Source organism: Anarrhichthys ocellatus, unplaced genomic scaffold (genome assembly GCF_004355925.1).
Source record: "Anarrhichthys ocellatus isolate YVR2014 unplaced genomic scaffold, GSC_Weel_1.0 scaffold36, whole genome shotgun sequence".
NCBI classification, from domain to species: Eukaryota; Metazoa; Chordata; class Actinopteri; order Perciformes; family Anarhichadidae; genus Anarrhichthys; species Anarrhichthys ocellatus.
Genome location: NW_022280066.1, coordinates 3,883,028 through 3,906,902, shown reverse-complemented (window position 1 = coordinate 3,906,902; position 23,875 = coordinate 3,883,028). Strand labels below are relative to the sequence as shown.

The 23,875-nt window shown below is 42.7% G+C and overlaps 2 protein-coding genes across 2 annotated transcripts in view; both read right to left on the bottom strand.

The window, feature by feature from the left end:
- The window catches only part of LOC116393986 (alcohol dehydrogenase 1-like), a 44,393-nt gene extending 40,718 nt beyond the window's left edge, over positions 1-3,675 (bottom strand). Inside the window, exons 1-5 of the mRNA XM_031866729.1 lie at positions 2,523-3,675; positions 1,625-1,726; positions 709-850; positions 417-504; positions 4-154 (exon numbers count right to left, since the gene is read on the bottom strand). Of these exons, the coding sequence (XP_031722589.1) occupies positions 4-154; positions 417-504; positions 709-850; positions 1,625-1,726; positions 2,523-2,540 (501 nt within the window). The 5' untranslated portion in view covers positions 2,541-3,675. The remainder of the gene's footprint in view (positions 1-3; positions 155-416; positions 505-708; positions 851-1,624; positions 1,727-2,522) is intronic.
- A 94-nt stretch (positions 3,676-3,769) lies between these two features.
- On the bottom strand, positions 3,770-23,318 carry LOC116393958 (serine palmitoyltransferase 2-like). Its single transcript, XM_031866689.1, has 12 exons — positions 22,985-23,318; positions 18,990-19,184; positions 18,135-18,289; positions 16,974-17,122; positions 15,669-15,793; positions 14,903-14,996; positions 13,607-13,712; positions 12,664-12,883; positions 11,950-12,076; positions 10,429-10,564; positions 10,171-10,300; positions 3,770-6,805 (listed from the first exon to the last, which is right to left on the bottom strand). Exons 1-12 carry the CDS (start codon positions 23,144-23,146, stop codon positions 6,686-6,688), a joined length of 1,719 nt encoding a protein of 572 aa, XP_031722549.1. The 5' UTR covers positions 23,147-23,318; the 3' UTR covers positions 3,770-6,685.
- Positions 23,319-23,875: the final 557 nt, after the last annotated feature.

Genomic DNA, 23,875 nt, shown 5'->3' with positions numbered 1-23,875 from the left:
GACTTTGTCCAGAGGGGCAGCAGGGTCGATCTTAGCCACAGCCATCTGGTTCATAACAGTGTACTCAGAGAAGGTACTGGTTCCCATAAATTGCAGCACCTTCTTTCCCTTACAGGTGAACCTGGAGTCTGGGGCTGACATCACATCAGCATCCCTGAGTAGAGAATTTGTTAGAATGAAAATATAGCTTGAGACTCAGTGTTTGCATTGCTCCATGTTCCATTAGAGGGTGCAAAAAAAACAAAGCCCTAAACAAACTGTTCTGTGCCATCATCAGACAACACCTACAGTTGCTCCTCTGACATACTGAGTACTATGACATATGTAGAGACACAGTGGATTTGATGTCAATGCACCATCATCCATGGATCCTGGATTCATAAAATGAAGAGATGAGAAGAAAAACATGAGCTCACCAGGCATGCACACACTGGTTGGTTTTGGGACTCTTACAGAAGCGACATTCTCCACACTGGGAGATGAACAGGGGGATGACCTTGTCTCCTGAAATTAAAATACAGTGCAGCCATGTCCAAGGAACTTTAGGCCAACTAACAAAGCAACAAATCCAATGTAAAACAGGTTTGTTTGGATGAGTAGCACAAATATGCCTTGGTGTTGTCGTTGTTAGCATTGCTACCACAAAGTTTGACAGGAAAAGAAGCATTGAGCCATTAGACAAATTAAAGGTTGTAAGCTTTAACTGACCCGGTTGAAACTCAGTGACTCCAGGCCCGACGCTCTCTACGATGCCGGCTCCCTCATGGCCGAGGACTGCAGGGAAGCCATCTTTATGCATACCTTCAAAGAGATGATACAGGTCCGTGTGGCACACTGCGGTCGCCACGATCTGCACCCAACACAAACGGCCACACAATGAAAACACTGATGCGTGTTTCTTGTCAAGAGTTGGGTATCGTGCTTCCTTTAAACATTTGCAATTGAAATCATAGCAAAGCAACCGTACCAGTGGACCAAGGAATGGATTCAATTGTGTGTTAATCTGCTCTAGCATGAGATGCAAACATTAGCATGTCTAGCTAACTAAAGAAGAACCTGGACGTTACTTCGAAGGCCAAAGGGAATTTTTTTAGCCAACTACATTGTTTAGGGTTATAGGTATCGTAAGTAAGTAAGTAAGTAAGTAAAGTGTATTTATAAAGTGCTTTTCACAGACAAAAGTCACAAAGTGCCTCTGACAAAAATCAATGACCCATTGTTTCAAGACTTTTGCATTTTGAGTATTTGATGATCTGGCACCCTGCATGTGTACCATGCAAAACATTTGAGCTATGATTTGGTCCTTAAACACAACAAAACTACTTTGTTAGGTTTATTAAAAGATTGTGGAATACTTATTTAGATCATTATTTTTCATAGGTACAGCTACGAACGCTGGATGAGAACGACCTGTATGAACATCAGTGGAGAGCCATTCTATTTACCATCTCCACTACATATCCAAAGGAAGGCTTTAATGAGTTGATGTCACTATGGATTTCTGGTTGGGGAAGTCTTCAAAAATCTTAAATTAGAATAACATTCATTCACCCCTTCCTCAAATGTGCAGTAGGACATACCTGTGTGTGTACATGTATATGTCTCGAGAGTGGACGTCTCTCACCTTGATGCGGACCTCTTTGGCCTGGGGCGGGGCTACCTCAATCTCCTCAATCACCAAAGGCTTGTTGGGCTCCCATGCCACTGCTGCCTTGCACTTGATCACCTACAGGGTAGTAAAATCTCAATTTACTGGGTGCTACTGCCACAGTTCAACTATTTTAGGATGGGTTTTCTGGAAAGGTAGATGAAATGTTACTATCCTCTGTGCACGATTTCAAGGCGAACACTCATCCGGAGGCCACACATGACTTATACCATACAAATGATCCTCATAGCCAACATAATCAAAGGGGATTCACATATTCACTGCACATTTATTCATTACATGTTAACAGTGGTAGGGTACAGTGGTTTCCATCACCCTAATACATGCTGCTCCTGGAAAAGCAAACATCACGTAACAGTTTTTTTTCGGTCTTTCTTTTTTAATTCCAATGTCGACCTTCGTGATGTTGTTTTTGGCTGACTACCTGCTCATCTTTGCCAGTGTCCACAGCTGCGCAAAATCTCTGTCTGGATAGTTTCAACACTCAAAGGACATGCAATATTTCACTGAGGCAGAGAGGACAGCTGTAATAGTAATAACTGTTAAGTTGAGTGAAAGAATCATGTGCAAAGATAACTACATTAACACTGTTCATGAGAGCACTGAAACACATTGTCGGGTATCAGCTCGAGACATTCCTCCCATCCGCATTATGAAAATATATACGGAAAAAAATCTCATTATATTAAACTAAAATATATTGACGTGAATCTTTTGTGCATTGTAGTCTGACGTTTTGTTTTTCTACCTACACACACTTGACTATACTTAAACTACTATAAGTTACAAAAACTAACTAAAACATCCACGGTTGTACGTAATTACATACTCTCTTTTTGAATTATGTACCTACCTTACCAGCTGTGGCCATTTTTGCAGCTGAACGCAGAAAATAAGGAAGGAGTTAAGAGAGAAAGCGCTGCCGGACCGAAGAGTGGGGAGGAGAGAACTTGGATGTGATAAGTACTGCTGCTGCTGCTGCTGCAAAAAAGAAGCTGTTGTGCAAACATCCAGATGGGCAGGGACTGACTAAGTCATTGCTGTTCTTTCTGTGTTATCAGCTCCTGATACTCAAATCCAGGCCACATACTGTATGTGGAAGCTGTATAGTCAAATCCTGCAGGTATCCTTTTTAAGATGACATTTTCTTAATTAACTTAAAGAAACCAGGAATTTTTGAAAGATTATCACATTACTCTCACAACTCTGCGCCCACTCTCAAGTCTAAGATAAAAGTCCACCTATAGCCCCACCCTGTACCTTAAATTATTATTATCATGGCAAATCTTGACAAAAGTTAAAACTGCATTGATATAGCAGCAACTATGCACTGTGTAAATAATATATAGTGGCGTGGGTTGTAATCTGAGCTTCTCTTTGCTTTGTAAGTTGGCCCGGCTGCATGCATGCGATTCCCTGTTTGTTTCCCCCGATGGTTAGCTCGTGTTCACCACTCTGCACTGCGCTCATACGGCTGATAACACTGCTCCGGCGTCGTCGTGGCAGTGTAACAAAAGTGAGATCCTCATTTTGAGAAGGATGCTTTAACGCACCCACTGCATCCAAAAAGCTTCCCCTGGTTGAGTTTCTGTATCCATTTGTTGTCACCACATATAACACACTTTTTGATCAAATCAAACATTGTTAATGAAATCAGCTGGGTCTTTATTGAGAGCGACACTTTGTTGAATAAATAACTTTTCCTGAACCCCGTGTAGTTCCATTTAGACGCCACCCCTCCACGCTTAGAGACAAACATTTTGGGTTTGTTAATGATTTAGCACCTTTAATAATGCCTTTTTAATACATGCCTCCTCTTTGTTCCTTGATAATGTTTTTATTGCAAAACAAGATGTTGGACCAGAGAAACATATATGAATGTGACTTATGGGGGAGAAGAAACCTATTTTCATAATTCAGTTTTGTGTTTGTATTTTGTGGACATATTGGTATAATTATACAGTAATTTAGTAGTTCAAAAGTTGAACATGTATGAGAGAAAAGAAGCGAGAGGGCAGTATGGGCTGCGCGATGAAATAAGGTATTAGTAGTTCATTAGCGTATCTCGGTGTGTTAAAGAGGAGTCTTACAACACTGACGGCATTTCAAAAGCGCTTGGTTTTTTATTGTTTTAACAATCAACTGACGTCATCGCTGGGGGTGACGCTTTACACATTAATATGATCAAATGCATGGGAATTAGTCAACACAGAGGACACATCCAGTGCTAATTATAAGCATCAGAAAATGGTTTGCTTCAAAAAGGCACTATATCAGAAAATAATTATCTCTGATGTGTGGTAACTTTTACTAAACCGTTGAAATAATTGCCTCTATAAATGGCGCACTCGAGCGCTGTCAACCAAAGATGCCAGTAATAATGATAACCATTGTTCTCAGGTCGCTCTATAGTGAACACAATATTATGAATAGCTCCTCCAAGTTTTATCAAGCAGCAATCAGTACTGGGATCTAATTCATATTAAGAATAGCATCGTTAAGACATAATTCTATTTTTGTATCAAAATCTGCTCTGAATGCCTGCTTTTGATGACTTTTCTGTGTGCAAACTTAAAAATACATTAAAAAGACAATCTGCATCTATACGAGTAACATTGTAAATCTTAGCTCCGAGTTCATGGAAAATCATTTGTCGATAAAGTTTTGATACGTTTTCTATCGGAAGGAAACTAAAGAACACAAGAATCTCCCGTTGACAGTGACAGATAAACAACTACCGTGAAAGGATAAAAAGACGTTAGCATTCTCTGGAATGAAGGAGTTTTAAGACATGAAAAAAGAAAAAAAAGTCACATCTATGAGAACAGTGTATATTTCATTGGGCACCACTGGCTGTGGTGCAGAGCAGCTTCAATGACTCGTTCTTACTGTACATGCATTAGTATGCGGAACGAGTGGTTACAACACTTGTCGGAGTGCAAGCGAGTGTGAATGATGTATGTGGAATTTATTTTTTTCCACACAGCTGCCTTGACTTAACAGTGTTGTTGTCCCAAAGCTCAGTAGCACAAAGCAAAAGAGTTTGAAAGACAGGAACGTGGAAAATAAATAAAGCAAGGTGAAAGTGCAGTGACACACAGACATACCTGAAACCATGCAAGCAAGCACACACACACACACACACACACCTCTAGTCTCACACTGGTTGAAGGTATGAATGCCTTTTAAGTCACAGTGCAAAGACAGCACTTTTACCAGGCATTAAAACAATATGAATCACATCCAGACTAGTCTGGAATCAAAAGATTAGTTCTGTTTGTCGTACTTCTTGGGAGTGACTGAAGTGATCAAAGATTAAACGTGAGCTTTGATACCAATAAACTAGAATGTATTAGACTATTAAGTGATATTAAATTCATCTGGAACACAAACACTGTACAAATACACATCAAGTTGGTTGAGTAAAATAAAAAATACAATCATACTGATGTCAGTGATGGTGATACAAAACAGCTGTGGGAATGAGAGGCCAGCCAAACCCAAGTGTAACAGACGATGAGAGTTTAAGCTCAACTTTAAATAGATATTTCCTTTTGTTTAACAGCAGTGACTTATTATTAGTCTGAATTGCAATGTGGCCTTATCATTTCAGAAAACTGGTATTTTTAAATGATATTCAATACGTTTGGAGTTGTGGGGTTGAATTACGCTTTTACATTATGTACTTTAATGTTGTCGTTGGAATATACAAAAAGAAAACCTACATACATTTTCCATGTTGGCACTGTTGGACTGACCCAGAGCTGGCGTTAGCCGAGGCAAATGAGGTTGTCAAGCTGTAGCTCATGACGGTTTTCATGAGTTTTTCCAGAATGCTGATTATGCAAAGTAAATTAGCGTACAATAGCAAGTATTGGACATTTAACCAGACAGCCCACTGACCCAAATTTAAAATGAAAAGTTGTTTTGGGAAATACACCGATTTTCTTTGTTTAAATTTAGAGAAGAGATCAATACTACTCTCGTGTCTGTACGGTAAATATAAAACTAGGGCCAGCAGGTTATTAGCTTAGTATAAAAAAAAAAACAGTGTAGAAATGACTGTGCTTTTATGTGGAGTTACCATGGATGTATATTAAGACCTGGATACTCAGCCTTGCAGCCAATTTTGCCCAGTGGCTACTGGTGGTATTGCAGCAAAAAAACAAATCCCCCATGGGCCCAAAAAGCATTTCCCCCATAGACCTCCATTGTAAAAGAGACATCTGTAAAACTGTTGACAGGACACCTTGAAATGCAAACAGGGTCCAGTATGACCCTTTTTAATAAGTATTTTTGATCCATGGAGGTTTTATATTGGCAGAACGATTTGAAAATTGGCGACGTCGTCACAATTTAAAGTCTATGGGCCGAGTGGGACTCAAGTTTAATACATCCATGGGAGTTACGGGCTGGAACCATTTCTCTTTGGGCTATACTAAGCCAAGCGCTTGCTGGATGTAGCTTCATATTTACTGCACAATAATATCAATGGGACTAATCTTCTCATCTAATTGTAGAAAGGAAGAAATCAAACAAGCTTATTTCTGAAAAAAAAAAAAAGGCAACCGACGGCTTTAGAACAAGTCGTTGCATTGGTCAGGGTAGTTATCTGCTGCTCAACATCTTCTGATATTTGGCAACTTTTAGTAGTACTACATCCTCACCACTGTTTTTTTTCCAAGAGACATTTTGAAAGTTGGCATTTGTCCGCTCCACACACACAACTAAAAGTCTTTGACACAAAATGATACAAAAAAGAAGTAATAACCTTTATAAGTTTAAGTGCTGTTTTTCAGTGTGTGCACCACAAGTTCTGCAAGTTTAAGTAAGGCAAAGTAGAATTAACGACCGATTGAAGCGTTTTTCCTTTTGTTGGGGGGTACTGTACGGCCAGCTAGTGGCAAGGAGGCCCCTGCGCACATCTCGGTCCTCGTGGAAGACTTGTGATCCATCTTGAACCGTTCGGTTACTTCTGGGGTCGATTCTGGTTCACGCCACTTTAGGAGCGGCTCATCAGTCGTCGATGTCCTCGAACACGCTATCGTCGACGGGCCGCGCCAACGACGGCTGGACTTTGTGTCGGGAATACTTGAGCTGAAGAAGGTCTCCTACCTCACTGATGACACTCAACGCCTGTGGAGACATTCATACAAAAAAAAAAAAAAAAGCCGTCATCATGAAGGGCAATATGTGGCCCGGGGAAATTGAATGCTGCACCAAGCAAGATTTTTATGGAGAAACACAGCGGTCTTGTAAGTTTAAATCACAAACATGGGCTGAAATAGAAAAACACAGCTGACTTTAATGCTGCAGATGGACCCAATCTTTCTTGAGGTGAAGTCACCAGTAGGACATTTGTTATGGCACAGGAAACGACGAGTTCCTTTCCGGCTGCTAATCAGTATTAAAAGTGTCTTATTTCTGAGTAATGTCAGTGAAAGTTTCTACGTTTCAAGCATTCACATGATCCACAATAACAACACGACCTGGCTGTGACTGAATGCAATGTTACGGACTGCTGGAGACGGAGTCCCCTGGGTTGATTATGATGTTGTCAGATAAGACACAAAGAAAAAAAAAAACCTGGTTTGCTGACAGACAGTTGTGTGTATTAGTGTAGAACAGCACATGTTTAAAATATATATATATTGCATTTTTCTTTCTGAAACCATATTGATAACATTTTAACTTCAAGATGCATTAATTATAATTAAGAACACTTGCGCAAAAAAACTGTGAAATAATCATTATTGTAATTACAAGGAGAGACCACAGACCTACAACAAAAGTCAGTCTGGGGTGTCTCCCCTAAAGTTGTGGACAATACACTTTTAAAGACAAAGAACCTCAACGCGATTGGCCATCTGTCCAGAGACAACAATTTCTATCCAATTATGAAAAGCCAGGTGAGTGAGCATCATCTGAAACCTCATCCGTTTCTTACATCTCACCTGTAAAAGCTCTTATCTCTAAACCTACTATACATGGAAGATGGGCCGTAATGAGTCAGCATTTCTGCAGTCTCAAAGTCAATGGGTTTTTTGAATGTTATTTTGGTTAGATACCTAAAATAAGGTCTGTGGTTAATACAATACATTTTAACTTTTTATTCTACGATAAATGCGTCAGTAGATACTATCTGGTGAATTTCGAAGCTTTTGCGGTTTACAAAAAGCGGTTGCCAACATGTGGCTAAATGAGGCTACAAAACGTCATCACGCCGAACACTCGTCTGCCTTAAGCTTCGTGGTGGAGACGTGAAGTGGTGTAGTTCAGCCTAACATTAGCTTTTTACTTCTGTCATTTACACTTCAAAGTGGTGCTCATTCGTGAAGACCATCTTGCTGAACAAAACGTGTACGTTTCATAAACATTTGTTTGCCACGGAGTTTATTTTCTGCAATAATCTAAAATCCAATGGAAAAATCCCATTGTTCTTTTGTCGAGGGAACCAGTGTGATGCTTGCTGACTGGGTTGGCCTACAAAAATACATCATCCCTGCATCTCTCCATTGACTTTGTATTGCTCGAGGATGCCTCTTTGTTACCTCCGTCTGCTAGCAAACAAAAGACAAATCTCTAAAAGCTGCTGTGTGTTTTTTTTAAGCTGCCGAAACATTTGCAAGTGTCTCAGCTAACCACATCATCTTGCTCACACATAATGTAGCTAACATCATCTTGCTCACACAATGTAGCTAACATCATCTTGCTAACACATACTGTAGCTAACATCATCTTGCTAACAGCTATCTTGTCCCATCATTATTTTAGTTATCAACTTCACGCCTGGTAGACATAGCGTGCTAAAATAATCCTTTGACGTGCTGTGATTTAAAGTTTTTAGCTAGCTACAGCAATTCTGTTAACGTTTCATTCCCTTGGTTGCATATTGTGGCATCTAGCTAGCTAGCAAGCCGAGGCGATGGACGAGTTATTGATGATCATTGTGCGAGAAGATTAGTTTCACACAAACAAATCTATAACAAACTGACTTTCTTGACATGCAAAAAAGACACATTTTCTTTTAAATTTACATCTTCTGTGTCATTCATGGTACAATTCAAACTGGATGAAAGAAATATTTGTCTTTCACCGTTGACTACCATACACATTTTTTCCCAAACCAAAGGCCCATGGGGGGCACTGAAAGGCCCTGGACGTTTGCCTCTTTAAAGCACTTGAATGGCACACAATGGCCACAGAATGCCCTAAATAAAGCAATCTTAGTCTGTTTCCACTGCCTCAAGAAGTCAGTGTAGATTAGTATGATTTGTCCAGTAGGATATTAATGTGGTCAGTGAAATGAAACGTCTTGAGAAGGACAAAAGAAAAGGAATTAAGGTTTATGTGTACGTGTGTGGGTGTGTTCGATTGAGAAGTTAAAACTGCGAAAGCTCACCAGCAGATAAAAGAGACGAACAAATCGACATGACACATCAAAGTACCCGAGAATGATACGGAGAGGACGGCTAACAAAGAGAGACTTTAACATCATGACAGATAAAAGCACTACAGCGCTACAATACTCCCACTCCCTGTCTTCACTTTATTAAAAAAAAAAAAAAAGAAGAGAGGAACGGGACTGGATAACAGCCCCCGACACGACAGCACTTCCCGGAGACACGGCACGCATCTGAGCCGACTGAGCCACAAGGACACCCCAATTAGACGGGAGGCGGTTCAGCCACCGTGCGAAAGGATCTGTGTTTATGTGAGAATGAGTGACAGGCCGAAGCTTAGCGGTGACTGGAAGAGGACAAGCAGGCAGGTCTGCAGGGAGCCTAGTACAGTGGAAGAGGAGTGGGCGGCTCTCTGATGTTTCGCCAAGAGCGATCAAAGCGGAACAGTCTGCGCGAACGTAGAGCAACACAATGAGGAAATAGGAAGGTCATAGGTGAAACACGCACACATACGGGGCTGGGAGGGATTCTGAAGTGACTCAAAAAACATCTCCACAAGAAGACATTTTGGGGTCATGACAGATCACACCTGTGTCCTTCCAATTTCTGTTAGTTCTTCCCGCCCACTAGACCGCCCTTCTTCCCTTTCAGTGACCTCTTGGCTTGGATTGAAACAAATTGAAGGTTATTACACCAACTTGGAGCCGTTATTAAAAAAAAAGCTAGTAGTATCAACTGGTACTACTGAAATAATATGCCAATGGTGGAATATTGGCATTTACACCTTTCTCTTCCTTCTGGACCCAATGTGTGTACAGGTCTAGTATTTGTATGTAGCCCTAAGCCCCTGTAAGCTCAGTTCAGTACGGCTTTGTCAAAAGCAAATCACAAACTGTCCTATTGGTAGAGTTAAAAAAGATGAAACAGATGAAGCTAAGCCTTATCTTGTTTTGCAGAAAGGGCTTGTTCACTGTGTTTTTGTTTTAACAATATTCTCAGGTCTTTGTCCAAAGACAACACAAGTTGAAGCCATTCAAAGTGACAAGTCTCGTTTTCTGTCTAATCTGAAGCTGTTCAGCGGTGAAAGCAACCAGTTACCCTGTCGAGCACTTCTTTAGTGTGGGCGGCTGAGATGCAGAAGCGCGCCCGGGACTCGATGATGGGCGTAGCGGGGAAGCCCACGACCACCACCCCGATGTTCCTCTTCAGCATCTCCCTGCCGAACGCTCTGATGGGCCGAACGGGGACAGAAATTACACACACACACACACACACACCATTGTCAATTCATTGTCCACTGATTTTAGAGGCATTGCTCCGATTGGAGGAGGACAACAGCAGCTGGTCAAAGCTCACCCTATCTTGGCGGGCATGTAGAGCATCATGGGCACAACGGGCGAGTCCTCGTTGCCGTAGATGATGAAGCCCATCTCTCCAAGCCTCTTGCGGAAGTAGACCGTGTTCACCGCCAGCTGTTGCACACGCTTGAGGCCTTGAGATGACGAGAGGAGATATTGAAACGTGAGTTGACCCTCTAACGAAGTTAATGATCGTTTCGTATATTTACGCTGCGGTGAAAGTCAAGCTCCACTTAATGTCTGTTCAACACGATTCACTACTCAAAAGTTAGAATCAATGCAGAAAACAAAATACTGGACTGGGGGGGGGGGGGCAATTAATTATAGCTAGTTTGATGATGATTTGAAAAGAAGAAGAAAAGGAAGGTTAACAAGCAGCTGCAAGCGATCACATTCATGAGATGTGCGTTACAGCATCCAGGCACCACGGCGAGACCAGGTTTCTCACTTTCTCGGGAATGTTTTTCAGATTCACAGGGTTCTTTTGAATAGCTGGGTTTGCAAGACTACAAGCTCGACTAGTGACGCTGTTTGGGGTTAAAATAAATGGAACAAAAAGGTACATTTCAGCTGAGATTTATCTGGACTAGCCTTGCAATAATAGAGTAGAAGAGAGATGCTATTTACTATTTCTAAAATTCATTGCCTTCAACTCTTTGAGGAGGAACTGGATACAGATAAGACTACTGTGACCGTCTTAGATTTCATTAGTATGCACTGACACCCGGTGGCGGCTGATGACAATTACAGCAGCTAAGATAAGATCCACTCAACACTGAAGAAGCACAGCTAGACAAAGCTAGTCTGATGGTCGTCACTCTCAGTTCATTTGAAATGATTCAGTAGGAAAGTATCTGATGCATGTCATTCATTAAAGAGTCTTTGCTGGTGCTCTTAACTTATTAGGACATGTCACAATAAATGAAGCTCTCAATGGTGCTGTTTGAGCAGTAGGCGACTTGAGGTGTTTTTTGGTAAAAATAGATAGCATCAAATGCTCAATACTTTCATTCCTGAAAACATCGAGGGCCTAACTTTTATGGTCGAAGAAAAAAAAAAAAAAAAAAAAAAAGGAGCAAGGCATTGGGGCCCAGGTAACAGAGCATCAAAGATAAAACGTATCGACACACTTGCATTGTGTGAAAGTGCAGTGGGTAGACTTCATGCCATCTGAATCGCAGTCAGGGGTCTTTCTAAGCATCAAGTGTAAAAGGTGCCCTGTGGAGTTTCCTTGTAAACAAACAAAAGCCGTGTCTACCTTCAGTGTGAAGTCTCCAAGATGCTTCTGCATTTCCATCTTTTTTTGAACACATTGAAACCTGCATCATTTATATCCATGTTTCCCTGCTAGCAGTCTGCTATGGAATAGTGTGAAACCACTGGTGGGACTGTGTATTGCATTACCTTTTCACACACGCATGCATGTGCGTCAGACAAATAAAAAGAAGGCCCATTTATTACTAAAAACTCTACAGGGTACCTTTTAAAAACAATATATATATATTGCTGTACCACTCACCGATCGTTGTTCCATCCTCTCCCATAATGCACTTCATAGAAGTGACGATTTGCTCCACCACAGGAGGAGACATGGAGGTGGCGTAGACCGCACTGTGCGAATGGGAGCGCAGGTACTCAATGAGCTCCTAAACCCAGCAGATACACAGGAGATGTAAGGAGACGTGCATGGAAGGATTTAATTAGTCTATCAGACCAGTGAGGTCCTCACTGTTTTGCTACAAAGTCATGCAGGTTATTAACACTTCGTCTCAAGCTACATCCTGTAACTTTGACACACTCGTGGTGAAGATGGTGGGAGAAGGTGATAAGAAGCCGCCAAGTCTCATCAGATGAAATTTTTGTTTCAGTGTCACAATATCTTCACGGAAACACAAAAGCAGTTCACATCCTGAAGTCGAGACGTCTGTGAACCTGGCCTTTTGCTTTGATACATGGATGTAATGTTACAGGGCTAATGGGTCAGGAATGCAGCGGCCATGCGCTGCCAGGCAGAAAATCCACAATACTGAGATGACGGGTGTCTTTACCACACCTGCGACTTTTGTCACTTGACACTGTTACCCCAGATCTTGAGAGATAGTTTGCAACTTGAACATTAAGACTGCCGTTTAGCCTTCAGTAAACCAGCCATGTCTTGTGACTACAAGTGCTTTCTTTTAAAACTGTGCTTTGAAAAACAGATAAAATCAACCTACGACCCCTGCATCCTCACCCTTTTCCCTGCGATGTATCCCCCCGCGGCGCCGAAGCTCTTGGTGAAAGTGCCCATCATGACGTCCACATCACAGGGGTCCAGGCCAAAGTAGTCGACCACACCTCTCCCTCTCGGCCCCAGGGCCCCTATGCTGTGGGCCTCGTCTAGGTAAAGGTAGGCCCGGTAGCGCTTCTTCAGGGCAATCACCTCAGGCAGGCTCACTACGCTGCCCTCCATGCTGCAAAGAGAGAGGAAAAAAAAAAAAGGTTAAATTCCTTCTTGGCAACCCAGGAAACCTGAGCTCAGGGGCTGCACTCTCTGTTCCTCACTCGAGGGCCAAGTACAAAACTGCTGGGACCTGTCAACTAGTGAGCAGACGTTACCTGAACGACAACTGTCTCAAATATTCTGCTCATATGTGCCAACTCGTGGCAATAGTGTAACAATGTCACAGGAAAGAGCAAGAGTTCACAGTGTTCCTGCAGATCGCTGTACAGTGCAGCTTCTTGCAGCCGCCCTGTCTGGCACAATAAAGTAACCCATCAAAGTTGCTCACCGCGTGTACAGCCAGTAAGGGCTAACCAAGCACCGAATCGGCTCTGTCAAACAGCAATCCAAATCCCCGGAAGTGTTTGTGTTAGACTCCTACTGATAAACATGCTTTGATTTATCTTTTAGGGAAATACAGAGAACTGGCTGTAAACATGGAAATAATTGGATTCAATTAGACCTGTTTATTTAAACTTAAAGCCAAAATCTGTTGATTGGAAGCTGTTACCAATTGCATAGAATCTGATGCAACTACTGCTTGGGCAACTACGTGAAGCAGTGCTCATGTTGAAATCAGGAAGGAAATAATTATTTTAAAGCTGGTAACTGCTTTTGGCCTAGTTAACTAACTGCAAAACACCTGGAAGGGTTTTATTAAAGATATTTCTTGTGAAGGAAATGGGTAGGCTACCTGTAAATGCCCTCCACCACAATGAGGATCTTCTTCCATGGTCTGTGAGTCCTGGGCTGCCCGTGAACTATGGCCTCTCTCAGCAGTTTCTCAAGGTTCTGCATGTCTGACGGGAAAATCAAGAGAGACAAGTAATTGCACTAAATTTAAAATTAAAGTTGTGGTATCAACAGTGGCAGCAGAAAAACACCTTATTGTCAGCTGGGAGTTCATTAGAAGAAAGTGAGACACCACCCAACCCCCAAACAAAACGTGGACAACAATACTGAATATTTAATAGAACTTAATAATCAGAGTCATATTCTTCAATAATGGAGCCAATTATTTGTATTATGTTGAAAGGTTGGTAGCCAACCTTTAGCTCCCAACTACTCAGACATAAGTAATTAGCATCAGGCGGCTAAAGTACCATTTCTCGGGCCATAGCTGTCACCACGATGGAGGCATCAAAATGAACACAAACAGTGCTTGTATGTGGGCGGAGCTTCAGAGCCAAGCTGTGGCTAGTTAGCCTAATGGCTACTACTCAGTTAGTGGCTAGTTAGTTTTTTTTTTTTTTTTTTTTACTAATCACACATCAATTATCACACATTATAATTAATGTATCTCATGTTCTATACGAGCCATCTATGAGCTACCCTAAAGACATACTAGATGTATGTGAGCCACCATTAGCAGCTAGCCAGCTAGCTCTTCTCCCCTGCATTTGACATACAAACACAGTGTGTTTTTGTGAATATAAGGAAGTTTGTGATACAGAAAGAAGATACAGTTTACTGAAAGCCAATACGACTTAAACAGCAGGAAGAAGCACAGGGGTTACTACTAATGTTAACAGAGGCTATTCTTCGGTTGCATTCAAGCATGACAGTGAGCCAGCATGAACAATAGCATGAGGACCTGGAAACTAAAGCAGCCGTCACTCATTCTGTTCTTCAATTTCTTAAATCCTCAGATTATGATACCTGATTTAACCCGAGACACAGGCTGCAGAGCTAACTCCCCAGTAGTGTGCGTAATGAAAAGTGATGAGATCAAGTGACCACATGGTGGCGACATACAGCATATGGAAGGATAAGTAAGAATTATTAATATCATTATTATTAAGTAGAGTCATTCGGTACATCAATGACGTATGTACCTAAAATAGTAACCAAAGCTATAGGGGCTTCTGAAGAAGGAAGCGATGAATGAAGGTAAACAGGAGGACTTACAAACACAGAAAGAAACATTGACCTAGAAGTGCAGGTGGGAGACATAACTGAAAGGGCGACTTATTTGTGATCACAGACTCACTGTTGTGTTTATAGACTCTGATGGTAGACCCCGAGAGTCTGGCACCCAGGACCAGAGAGGCATGGTTCAATTCATCACTCAGAATCAGACAGCCCTGCAGGATGACATTTATAAAAGATTCATACATCTGATGTGTGTCCATCCATCTGAGGTAGCAGATAGTGTTACACATACAGACCTACTTACAAAAATCACATTAGTACATATAGTCCAGTGACTTATGCTTATAAAATGATCTGAGATAATTCGATTCAGAATGCTGCTTAATTGATTACACGGTTTGCCTGTGTAAGGGAGGCCATTGAGCAACTACTACCGATGTTGAAAGTGTACACCCGTTTGCTGCATTTCACAACAAACAAAAGAATTCACACCGTTGGTTTCCTCTCGCCAGCAGGAACTATGTGGCGAGGAGTCTACCTGCCGAGCAACAACGGCACTCTGGCGTGCAGTCAAACCACCAGTTGCTCGTGTCAACAGGAAATGTTTGCTGCTGATATTTGAGGCCGGTTTTGTGTGGCGATGTTACGAAATGTTTTTTGTTAAAACTAAATGTGCTCCGCAAACAAAAGTGCCTGGTAGGAAACACATTTCATCAAAAGGTGAATATACGCGAGTGCATACACTACTACAAACCTAACATTCGTATGATGTAGAGTGAGTGACAGTGGACAGGGAGAGAGGGAAGAAGAAGAAGAAAGTGCTGAGACAACATAGAAAAGTGTGCTGCAAGAATAAAGAAGACATCTATCACCGGTGGTCTTACCTTGCCAGCCAGTGCTGGTATGTTCATGGAGTTGGTTGCAAACCCCATCCCAAACGCCATGGCTGACTCCACACCCAGGAACTGAGCCACCAGTTTCTCCATCTCCTCGTGTCTGTCTAGGTTACCTGAGATACAGATTTACAGGACATCAGCATACCAAACATAACCTCAGAGATTAGCCTTACATAGCTTGCTTGCTAAATATGTTTATTGGCTTTCTTGCTGAGAATTACACGAGAAGATTGACACCACTCTCATATCTGTCCATTCAATATGAATCTCCTGCCAGGAGATAGTTAGCTTAACATAGCATAAAGACTGAAAGGGGGGGGGGGGACACAGCTAGCCTGGCTTCGTCCAAAGCTCACTAATCAAGTACATCGTTTGATGAATTCGTACTGTAATCACTGTGATGCTGCCAGGACTTGTAGTTTTTACACTTCCATTTTTGAATGCATTAAAAACAAACAAGATATAATGCGTTACATAGTTAGCTTAACCGGTGTTAGCTGGTGGACGCTTTTATGGAGAGAGCCACGTTAGCCGTCTCCCCCTTGTTCCCAGTGTTAACGGTTAGCCTGAAGCCTGTAAGCTAACCAGCTGCTGGCCGTAGCTCCATAACTAGCTTCATCTAACTCTGGGTAAGAAGTTCTATTCGTTTTTTAAGTTCCTGTGTTATAGCTAAAAACAACTGTTACTTTTCAAAGCACCCTAAATCAAACTTCCGTCGATCTGTTTCTCAGGGCGAGATTATGTGTCATCTACTGTGCGTCAATCAACGTATTGGATTTAAAACAGACTTCTGTTGTGGAGCACAAGCTGATGCACTCCTAATCACAATGTGGGCCGGCCGGGCCTCTCCATGTGTAAGCAGAGCAGAAGCGTCATTGGTTCTATCAGTAAAAATCTGCCAACCATATGACCGCTTCCAGGCCAAATCAGCAGACCAAGCTCAGCCACACATTCCTGAAGTGCACACAGACTCTCGGACACACTGATTTCACGTATTCTACATTGTGCTGGAATTGATTACAATTGCACTGAAAGTTCTGATATTTATCAAAACAATCGATACTAATGTCACGGATACCAGTCTTCGAAATAAGGGGACTAAGGTAGGCCGGATATTAAACAACGCTTTGTGATATTCGCACACTGCGCTGTTAAGACAGAATCTACCGCGTTAGTTTCCGCTGTGCCACAAAACAAACCGGCCCATTATCTTCTCTGTCTTTACTGCGGAGAATTCATCCCTCCAACATTCCTGCTGTCGAAAGGCGTGTGTGTTTCGCCGTGTGATTGTACCCATCTCCTGCCTGGTGCTCGCAACTCCGACGCCGTACTTCAGGGTGACCTCGGCTGCGGAGTCGGCGCACGGACCGGTGTTCTCAGCGAAGCCCAGGTAATTGTACGAGCCCAAGTTGATCACATCCGTCACTACCCGACCCGTATAACTGCAAAGGAGAGAGACGGAGGGTACAATCATGGAGATGAAGCTACTGGTTATGCAAGCCTGTTGGTACAGTTTCACAAGTTTCACATTAAATGTGATCTGATGCCGTTCCCACTATGTCATGTCAGTCACATATGAAGGGAGAAAAAAAAAAAAAAAAAAAAATAGATTTGGGCCGTATCAATCTGCTAGGAGATGTGTTCTAATTTGCTACTCAGCCCTGGCCTCATGTTAATTCACATAAGAAATAGAACGAAGGCCGTAAAGACGCCAAGATGGTTTCAGCTGACGTTGAACTTTCTGTTTGAGCCGCTATTGCGTAAATTGGACGATATATTCTCACTTAAAGCACGATCGGATGCATTTAAATCTTTTCTAGAAATAAAAGTTGTGTTTGTCCTACTTCTGACAGGATTTGGCAACACTTTCATATACCAGCTCGTCTGCTTACATTTTTCCATGGGACAGTTATTTTTTTTTTTTTGTGCCAAGCCCCGCTTTAATGTGCTGTGATTGGCTGGTAGCACTGTGCTCCGATTGCCCGTATGCATGCACCGGTTGGACCTGGCTACGTCACAAGGTGAAAACATGCATGTTGAAAGACGAAAATCCGGTCTGGCGGCATCAGGCTATACATAAATGACTGGAAATTAGAGTTCAAACGAGAACATCAACCGGAGCTCTGGGAAACTTGATGTTGCCCAATAGACCAAATTCCTGTAGTGACTAATAATGACATCAGGCGCCACTATACAACACATTCAAAGCTCGAGTTACACTTTTGCATAGTGCCAGTTTCCTCTTTCATACAACACGACATTGCAGCTTTCTAGGTGGTGCATAAACCTGCTCGGTGTTATCGTAGACCAGTAACGTCTTTTTCCTAAAGTGATGTGTGTTACTTGGCATTTGACGAGGAGTAGGATGTAACTGCTCTGATTAATGCGTCTGCATTCCTTCCTGTTGACTTATACATTACAGTGTTTACAGCCTTGAATAAATGTCTTTCTCACTCAAAAGTCCAGTTGTAGTCGCGGGACGCTCGCTCCATCAGGTCCACTTTGGCCCCTGGGACGCTGCATAGGGGCCGGTTCCAGTTGTCTCTTATGCGCATGTAGAGGTTTCTGGTGTAAAAGTTCTCAAAGTCCTGGTAGAGGGGCACAAAGTCCTACCCGAGGATGAAAAGAGAGAGAGCGATGAGGAGGAGTAGGGAGGGGTACATTAGCCGAGGGGGAGAGTATTACAACTACCAGTAAAGAACTATAGGCCATGCGTACTTTTGGCAGAGATAGCTGGAAGGAAAGAAATACAGAAATATCTTCACATTTAAACACACGTCAAGGAATTCATTTTCCTTGGTTCTCAGAGAAAACATCCTCGGGCTGATTTCATGACTTCCCCTGCGTCTATCTCAGCCGCTTCCTTTTCTCAACGAAACCAAACCCTGAAACACAATGGGCTTCACTATCAAGAGTTACATAACGGGTTGAAAAACAACCTCAGCGGTCAAGGACGCGTTTCAACAAACTGTGCTGATAACTCCACCATTAGCTGTGCGTTGACACATTGGCTGAATTGTGAAGAGAAGCCATAACAACTTGAACATTCCATTGAATGATCGGAGGGTAAATCTGGTTCTAAATACATACTTCCTCTCCAGATGCGAAGCTTGGAGCAATGCTTAACAATACTCAAACTTTTTTAAATAAAGAGTCAATGGTTTCTAATTGGAGAAACTTCGTGGTGTGATGACAACACGCTGGTTTAGTTCTGGTTAACATAACAACAAACGCATCGGGTCTATTTTTCCCCAACATAAGACAACACGTCGCGTTGCGTCCGTGCCCCCGTCCAGTGCCCCCCCTCACCTTCTGCTCCTCCTTCTCCCTGGCGATGTGGCACCGTTCGATCTTCCAGTAGCGGAGGAAATCGCGCAGGTAGCCGAAGACGGTCAGGATGCCGTAGCCCATGTAGGTGAGCACCGCCACCAGCATGGGCGTCTCCTCGAACGACTCGGTGAAGGGCCGGCCGTACAGGCCGCCGTGATGCTGCGCTGCGTGGACCTGGGCGACACGGGAAACGACTGGGACTATGAATTCATCAAAAGTCATCTTATCTTAGAGTGCACGTCACCGTTTCTTATAGACTTTTGGAGTTGAAACATGCACTGTGGCTGTGTTATGTTAAAAAGCAAAAGGTTCTGGCAAGAAAATGCCAAAGAAGCATGAAAACTGACAGAATCTTAAAAAAAATATACATACACATATATACACACACACATCACATATATACAGTGGGTACGGAAAGTATTCAGACCCCTTTAAATTTTTCACTCTGTTTCATTGCAGCCATTTACTAAAATCAAAAAAGTTCATTTTATTTCTCATTAATGTACACTCAGCACCCCATCTTGACAGAAAAAAACAGAAATGTAGAAATTTTTGCAAATTTATTAAAAAAGAAAAACTGAAATATCACATGGTCATAAGTATTCAGACCCTTTGCTCAGTATTGAGTAGAAGCACCCTTTTGAGCTAGTACAGCCATGAGTCTTCTTGGGAATGATGCAACAAGTTTTTCACACCTGGATTTGGGGATCCTCTGCCATTCTTCCTTGCAGATCCTCTCCAGTTCCGTCAGGTTGGATGGTGGACAGCCATTTTCAGGTCTCTCCAGAGATGCTCAATTGGGTTTAGGTCAGGGCTCTGGCTGGGCCAGTCAAGAATGGTCACAGAGTTGTTCCGAAGCCACTCCTTTGTTATTTTAGCTGTGTGCTTAGGGTCATTGTCTTGTTGGAAGGTGAACCTTCGGCCCAGTCTGAGGTCCAGAGCACTCTGGAAGAGGTTTTCTTCCAGGATCTCTCTGTACTTGGCCGCATTCATCTTTCCTTCAATTGCAACCAGTCGTCCTGTCCCTGCAGCTGAAAAACACCCCCGTAGCATGATGCTGCCACCACCATGTTTCACTGTTGGGATTGTATTGGGCAGGTGATGAGCAGTGCCTGGTTTTCTCCACACATACCGCTTAGAATTAACGCCAAAAAGTTCAATCTTGGTCTCATCAGACCAGAGAATCTTATTTCTCATAGTCTGGGAGTCCTTCATGTGTTTTTTGGCAAACTCTATGCGGGCTTTCATATGTCTTGCACTGAGGAGAGGCTTCCGTCGGGCCACTCTGCCATAAAGCCCCAACTGGTGGAGGGCTGCAGTGATAGTTGACTTTGTGGAACTTTCTCCCATCTCCCTACTGCATCTCTGGAGCTCAGCCACAGTGATCTTTGGGTTCTTTTTTACCTCTCTCACCAAGGCTCTTCTTCCACAATTGCTCAGTTTGGCTGGACGGCCAGGTCTAGGAAGAGTTCTGGTCGTCCAAACTTCTTCCATTTAAGGATTATGGAGGCCACTGTGCTCTTAGGAACCTTGACTGCTGCAGAAATTCTTTTGTAACCTTGGCCAGATCTGTGCCTTGCCACAATTCTGTCTCTGAGCTCCTTGGGCAGTTCCTTCGACCTCATGATTCTCATTTGCTCTGACATGCACTGTGAGCTGTAAGGTCTGATATAGACAGGTGTGTGCCTTTCCTAATCAAGTCCAATCAGTTTAATTAAAGACAGCTGGACTCCAATGAAGGAGTAGAACCATCTCAAGGAGGATCAGAAGAAATGGACAGCATGCGAGTTAAATACGAGTGTCACAGCAAAGGGTCTGAATACTTATGACCATGTGATATTTCAGTTTTTCTCTTAATAAATTTGCAAAAATTTCTACATTTGTTTTTTTCTGTCAAGATGGGGTGCTGAGTGTACATTAATGAGAAATAAAATGAACTTTTGATTTTAGCAAATGGCTGCAATGAAACAAAGAATGAAAAATTTAAAGGGGTCTGAATACTTTCTGTACCCACTGTATATATATATAAACATATACATACATATATATACACACACACACACACACACACACACACACACACACACACACACACAGCTTGTGGTAAAAAAGTGCATTATTATTATTATTATAATAAAGTTGGAAAAAAAAAGACCCACGTTAACTCTGTCTCCATGTATACACGTCTAGCTTGTAAAAAGTTGTAACTTATCTCCCTATGCAAACACTTAGCCTTATGCCTAAGCTGCAATGCAGTTTCACGTTTTGAATACTTTATATAAATGTAGCGTTGTCTTCCTGTGACTCCGTGTCCTTTTGTCATAATGGGGACAAAGAAAATGAATAAAAATACTTTAATAGTGGCTTACATGCAGTGAAATTGTAAGTAGAGGGAACATAAGAAGGCATTAGCTCCGGTGCAGCTGTACACCAACTATACAGGAACGTACACAGTGTGTAACAAATGCCAGGGAGGGAGGATTTGATTTGACTGCCAAATAAGGGAAGAGCCTGCACTTGGAGCAGAGTGGCCTGCAACGCGTTCATAAACGTAACCTACTTATGATGTGTCCTCAACAAAAGCAAAGGGTCTCTTTCCTCCTTCTGGGGAGGGGGACAGGAACAGGAACTTGTAGACGTTATGCAATTCCCATCATGCGCGGTCTCCATGCTCACGGCTATTAGGCGCTTGCATGTGACCGGTCATGCCTTTTTCACTCACATACCGTCAGCTGAGGTTCAGTCACCGGGCGCTCAGTTTGCAGCCCAGTTGACAGAACCATCCGCGGGAAGGACTGTTTGTGGAAAGAACCTGGCAACGGTGTGTCTCTGCCCATTTTACTGTCCTTCAAAAAGGAAATGGTCGTGAAGAATTTTACTTTCGCCAACGGTTAACCCGCTTAGTATTTTACACTTTATTAGTATGTATTGTGCTTGATTTCATTAGCCTCTGGAAAAAGTTGTTTCCCAGCATGCATGATTTAACTGGACTGTCGCACTGGTTCAGTGTCACACTATGCTCCCTTATAGATACCTCTTCAAGGACACACACACACACACACACACACACGTTAACAGACAAATATTTGCCAACCCAGAAGATTGCAGCCAATATACACACTCAGAAATGATCCTTTAAGAAATGTAAATAGTGCCATTTGAGGTCGAGAGGCGTAGCCAATATACTGTAATTAGTTTCCACCAGAACACACACCACTCCTTAATAATAGCACACTGTCAACTGAGGAGATAGGAAGGCAACCTGCAGATGTATTACCATCATCCAGACAGGAAATGTAAACTGCCACAAGTAGTTAGACTGGCTCTGAGGGTGTAGCGTCATGAGGTCCTGTATGATGAGTCTTTTAGAAATGGCTATAAGTATTACACCATCCCCAGTTCGTCTAGCCCAATCACAGACACACAGTCTGGTTACACTTAGGTTAGTCATCTTCTTCAACTCGGCATGCATGTTATGCGCTAAACATATTTAGAATTTAGCGCAACGTCAACTTTGTGCAACGTCAACACCCGCCAATAAATGAAAACCTGTGGGGCCAGTGGGGGATCATTATAAGCCCATTCATAAAGTTGAGATTTTAATATATTCAAATGTTGCTTGGTGCAAAAAATGATTGTGCCGAATCAATCAGCGTCTCGTTATGACTCGTGGAAAGCGGTTGGTTCATGTTTTGAGGGAGCGTATAACATTAAGAACGTGCGAATACTCTTTAAACGAGGGTCTCTTATATGGGATTCGGCGTTTTGTAGTCGAGAATCGTAGCTCAATGGCAACAAACTGTCAGATAATGGACAGCCGGGACACGGGCGAGCTGTGTAATATCCTAACACCGCGCGAGTTAATGGAGGTGACAGTAATGTCAGCATCGTCCCGGGTGTTTCCGGGTCCACATAGTAGATGTACCCGGCTACACCAGCCTCTCCTCCCCGTCCCGTCCCATCCCGGGCCTCACCTCCTCCTCCATCTCCTCCTCGGGGCGGCAGTGGTGCTTGGGCTGCCGCTCATGGCAGCGGTGGAGGCTCTTCGCCAAGCCGTTTCTCTCCGGCTTCAGTCCGTTCTTCGCACGCGGACACACATCCCCGTCGGCCGGCTTGGTCGCGGGGCTCTCGGTCATTGCTGGCCAACGGTTGTGGAGCCGCGACGGTAACTTACATGTAGAAACACGGCGCCTGCCTCCGGTGCAAGGCGGTGACGGTATCCGAGCTGGGAACGTTTACAACCGCACGGCCAACTCTCTCACAACACACATGCGCACACACACGTACACTAATAACAACACCCTCTGTGGAAACCTAAAAAAATCCAGACGCAAAATACCGGAAATAAACGCCCATAATAATATCGTAGGGGGCGGGGCCATGCGGTTCACATGTACGGAAGGGCGTGGCTTGACGCACATGAACTTGATTTGCACTTTAATTGTTAAATTATTTGCTTAATTAAAAGCCAACTGACATTCTAACGCATGTTCTGTCCTTTAACACATCATTAAACAAATCAATCCATGCGTACGTGAACATATTTAAATCGAATCTCCTAATATTTAGGTCAAATCAAAGCCCCTTATATCTAAATGGTAAAATGTTATTAGAACTAAGACAAACAGCAAGATTTTCAAAGTAATATTGACAACAAATTTAAAAAAAGAGGTTACACCGACAATGCAAGTTCCCCAGGACAAAGGAGGAATTTAACCAGAAACTAAACTAAACTGAGTACTAAACCTTCACACTGTGTGTGTGAAAGTTATTAGATATTATGATAGTGCGGTTCTTAATTACAGTAAGCTTATTTTTCAATGAATTGATTTGTAATTATTTATATCGGTTGCATTCCAGTAAAC

Coding starts and splice junctions, on each gene's coding strand:
- LOC116393958 (XM_031866689.1), bottom strand. CDS start 23,146: ATGACCGAGAGCCCCGCGACCAAGCCGGCCGACGGGGATGTGTGTCCG. Junction 17,123..18,134: donor GACTACAACTGGACTTTTGA/GTGAGAAAGACA, acceptor TCTCCTTTGCAG/TTATACGGGTCGGGTAGTGA. Junction 10,565..11,949: donor AGAGGATGGAACAACGATCG/GTGAGTGGTACA, acceptor CGTCATCTCAAG/GCCTCAAGCGTGTGCAACAG.